The sequence below is a fragment of the Egretta garzetta genome, unplaced genomic scaffold, assembly GCF_000687185.1.
Source record: "Egretta garzetta isolate BGI_Z169 unplaced genomic scaffold, ASM68718v1 scaffold668, whole genome shotgun sequence".
Classification (NCBI taxonomy): domain Eukaryota; kingdom Metazoa; phylum Chordata; class Aves; order Pelecaniformes; family Ardeidae; genus Egretta; species Egretta garzetta.
Genome location: NW_009260411.1, coordinates 184,296 through 188,007, shown reverse-complemented (window position 1 = coordinate 188,007; position 3,712 = coordinate 184,296). Strand labels below are relative to the sequence as shown.

Below are 3,712 nucleotides of genomic sequence, written 5' to 3'. Positions count from 1 at the left end.
GGCTCGGGGGTTCGGCTCGTCACTGTGTTGCTTCGAGGAGGGCACCGCGCTGGCGGAGCAGAGCTGTGTTTGGAAAGCAACCGCCGTCCCTGCCCTGGGAAAGCTGCTTTTTGTCCGTGATGAAAACCCCGTGGCAGCGATGAGCTTGGTACTTTACTGCAGGGTGGTGTCTCTTGGCTTTTTTTTTTTGCTGTGGAGACAAGAAGGAGATGTGGGCCTGAGGTTGTGTCTGGCCATGGTCACCTCTCATGCTCTTCAGTGAGGGGCAGGAGCTTCCAGCTCTGGGCCGGCTGCTCAGCCGTTGTGGGGGGTGTCCTAGTGTGACCCAAAGATTGGTTCTGATCTGAAAACTCAGGAAAACACAGAGATGACTCGTCTCTGCCCCAGGAAACATCCGTGTCCTGCTGCGTGTCCCCAGCTGTGTGACCTTGGGTGTGCTGTCCTGAGAGGCACGTTTTGGGGGTAAACCTCAACTGTTTCACAAGCTGACCCCCTCCTCTTTGTGTTTCAGCGTTGACAACAGTGAGTACATGAGGAATGGAGACTTCTTACCCACTCGCCTGCAAGCCCAGCAAGATGCTGTCAACATTGTGTGCCACTCGAAAACCCGCAGTAACCCCGAGAACAACGTGGGGCTCATCACCTTAGCCAAGTACGCCCAGCGGGGTCACTGGCCTCGGGGCCACTGCTCCCAGCAAGCAGGCAGTGATGCCGAAGAGCGGCTGGGGGGACCCCTGAGAGAGCATGGGGACAAGGAACAGGGGAGTGTTGCACAGCAGGGCAGTGATAGCACAGTCTTAAACCAAACCAGTTCTTCTGGGAGGACCGGTATGAGAAAACCTGGTTCCTGACTGGTCTCTAGCTTGTTGGGCTTGCTCCTGCAATGCCAGGTTGCGTTATGGAGGCTTTTCTCTCTCAGGAGCTCCCTGCCAGACCCATCCTTTTGTGGCCTTGTGTCCCAAAGGGTGGCAAGCAAGGGCTGAACTGTCCCTGTAGCTCACGGGTGGCCCCAAGAGAGTGGTTCCTCCATTTTCCTGAAGTCTGTAGGACTTCAGTGCCTCTGTGAGCTCCCTCTTAGCCAGAGTCAATTAAAATTGGCCAGTGGGCTCAAGGTTGCTGGGGCAGGGGACAGGGACACGCACAAGTTTTCACACAGACAGATTACTTTGGATTTTTTTAGGGGACCAGGATAAAAGTCTTGCTCCCTGTACGCGCTGACCCCCCAGAGCCAAGTGCTGGCAGACTCTTGGAGCAGGCACCAGCTGCAGGCTCAGCGCAGGGAGGGCTTTTCTTACCCCCGTAGCAAATAAAGGGTTTCGCAAAGAAATTCTCAAAGAAGAGGTCGCTAACGTAAGCGTGTTTGTGTTGCAGTAACTGTGAAGTGTTGACCACGCTCACTCCAGACACAGGCCGGATCCTTTCAAAGCTACACACGGTGCAACCCAAAGGGAAAATTACCTTTTGCACGGGGATCAGAGTTGCTCATGTAAGTGCTTTTATTGGTTCCTCATGAGCGAGCCTGTGCCTTTCTCTGGAATTCCTTTTCCCTTAGTGCCTCCGGTTAAATTGCCCATCCTGTTGATGGCTTGGATGTGGGACATCTTGTTCTCTTCCTCCTGCCTCTATGGCGGAGCAACGCCGAGCAAGTAATTTTAGTTTTGCCTCAGTTTCCCTATCTGCAAAATGCAGCTGAAACCTCCTTGGTGAAATCCAGTATGGAAGCTCAGAAGTTCACTGCTCTGGTCCTGGTTTGCTTCGGGGGAACCTGGCAGCTGCTTTGCAGGAGTCCAGCCTTGCTGCACAGCCCTTCCCGGCCAAGGAGTGTCCCCCAGGACATGGCCAACCTTGTGTCCTGTTTTCTTGCTCTGTCCCGGTCTCTCTGCCAGCAAACTGCTCCCAGCTGAGTCACGGCTCCAGCAAAGGGAGGCATGAGACAGGCCTGCTTGTAGGCAGTTGGGTGAAGCTTACAACTGAGAAGTCTCCTGGCATTTAGCCTAAATTTTCCTGCGTAACAGGGGGAGTAGCGGGGTGACAGCTGGCCAGCCCTTTTTCCTGAGAATTGCTGCTTAACTACAACGTGACTTCTGTCCTGCAGCTGGCTTTAAAACATCGCCAGGGCAAGAACCACAAGATGCGAATCATCGCCTTTGTTGGGAGCCCTGTAGAAGATAACGAGAAAGACGTGAGTAACGGCCAGCCAGAGGGAAGAGTGTTGGGTCAGCTCCATGCTCTACTTCAAATCAGGTTTATTGTTTGTTCCCCGCTCTGTCGAAGTGAGGCTTTATACCCCAGCGAGTAGGCTGAGCCGCTTGAGCAGGGCTGTTCTCAGCTGGGAGGGGGGAAGGCTGGACCCCTGGGCACAGCCAGGCCTGAGCCAGGACAGATCCAGATCTCCCACTGTTCGGTGTAGGATCCTGTCCCTCTCCTGGTTCAGGTGGGAGTGCCGTGTCCCACACCTCCCGGCTGTCACTGTGGGCTTTGTGCCTGAGGAGCTGCAGGAGGAAATCTGGGCAGAAATGCCCTCAGCCTTTGGAGATGCTGTTCTGTTGGCACGTAAAGTAACGGCCGTCAAGTTAAGCCCCATGTTCTTGGTCTCTTTGAGGAACAGGTTAGAAGCGTGAGGAGGTGCTGCCTGTCCCAGGCTCTTGCTGTCCCCATCGACGGGGACGGTTACTTTGGCAGGAACAGCTCCCTCGCTCGTGCCTCCCCGCAGCGCCTCGGGCACTGTGCGGTAGCGCCGGTCCCAACCTACTGAGGTGCAAAACCTCCTGCTGGGAGGGCTTGAAACTGGGAACCTGATTTTGGGCTTCGTGCCTCCAGGACCGAATCCTAAGCGCCGCTGTCGTCTGGTTTCTGACGAGCTGAGCATGGGTAAGAGCTGCAATCCAAGCTAATGCCGCGGTGTCTCCTCATTGCAGCTGGTGAAACTGGCAAAGCGTCTTAAGAAAGAGAAAGTCAACGTTGACATCATCAATTTTGGAGAAGAGGTGAGACTTCTGCCGTGTTTCTGGCATAAGATCCGAGGCAGGATTTTGTATCCTTTCCGGCCCAGAGCCATTTCTGAGGCGTGTGAGGATACGAACAGTCCTCTGAGCCTCGGTCTCTTCAGCAGCTGCCCCAGTAAAAATGCTAATGGGGGGAGTAACATTTCCCGCTGGGAAGACTCCTCTCCCGTTTTACTGCAGGCGTCGTTAAATGCTTTCCGATGGAAATAGCGGCGCTCCTGGCTCCCCTGCAGCGTGGAGGGGTGCCGGGTGTGCGGAGCAAGCCGTCCATCCCTCTCGCAGAGCTGAGGAGGGAGCCAGGCAAGCTCTAGTCCCAGCTTTTCTTTCTAGGAAGCCAACACGGACAAGCTGACTGCCTTCATCAACACCTTAAACGGCAAGGATGGCACTGGCTCCCACCTGGTGACGGTGCCGCCGGGGCCGAGCCTGGCCGATGCCCTCATCAGCTCCCCCATCCTGGCCGGGGAGGGAGGTGCCATGCTGGGCCTCGGCGCCAGCGACTTCGAGTTCGGCGTGGACCCCAGTGCGGACCCAGAGCTGGCTCTGGTGAGCGATGGGGAGGTGGAGGGCGGCTCTGGGCTCCCAGCTCGGTCCATCTGAGCTCTGCCCAGCTCAGCTGCCTGCCTGGCCCTGTCTCCGCAGGCTCTGCGCGTCTCCATGGAGGAGCAGAGGCAGCGGCAAGAGGAGGAGGCCAGGAGGGGCGCGGC

The 3,712-nt window shown here is 56.4% G+C and overlaps 1 protein-coding gene across 1 annotated transcript in view; it reads left to right on the top strand.

Moving 5' to 3' along the window:
- The window catches only part of PSMD4 (proteasome 26S subunit, non-ATPase 4), an 8,244-nt gene that overhangs the window by 3,484 nt on the left and 1,048 nt on the right, over nt 1–3,712 (top strand). The window contains exons 2-7 of the mRNA XM_009643624.2: nt 448–652; nt 1,372–1,486; nt 2,096–2,182; nt 2,919–2,987; nt 3,336–3,551; nt 3,648–3,710. Coding sequence (XP_009641919.2) covers nt 448–652; nt 1,372–1,486; nt 2,096–2,182; nt 2,919–2,987; nt 3,336–3,551; nt 3,648–3,710 — 755 coding nt within the window. The remainder of the gene's footprint in view (nt 1–447; nt 653–1,371; nt 1,487–2,095; nt 2,183–2,918; nt 2,988–3,335; nt 3,552–3,647; nt 3,711–3,712) is intronic.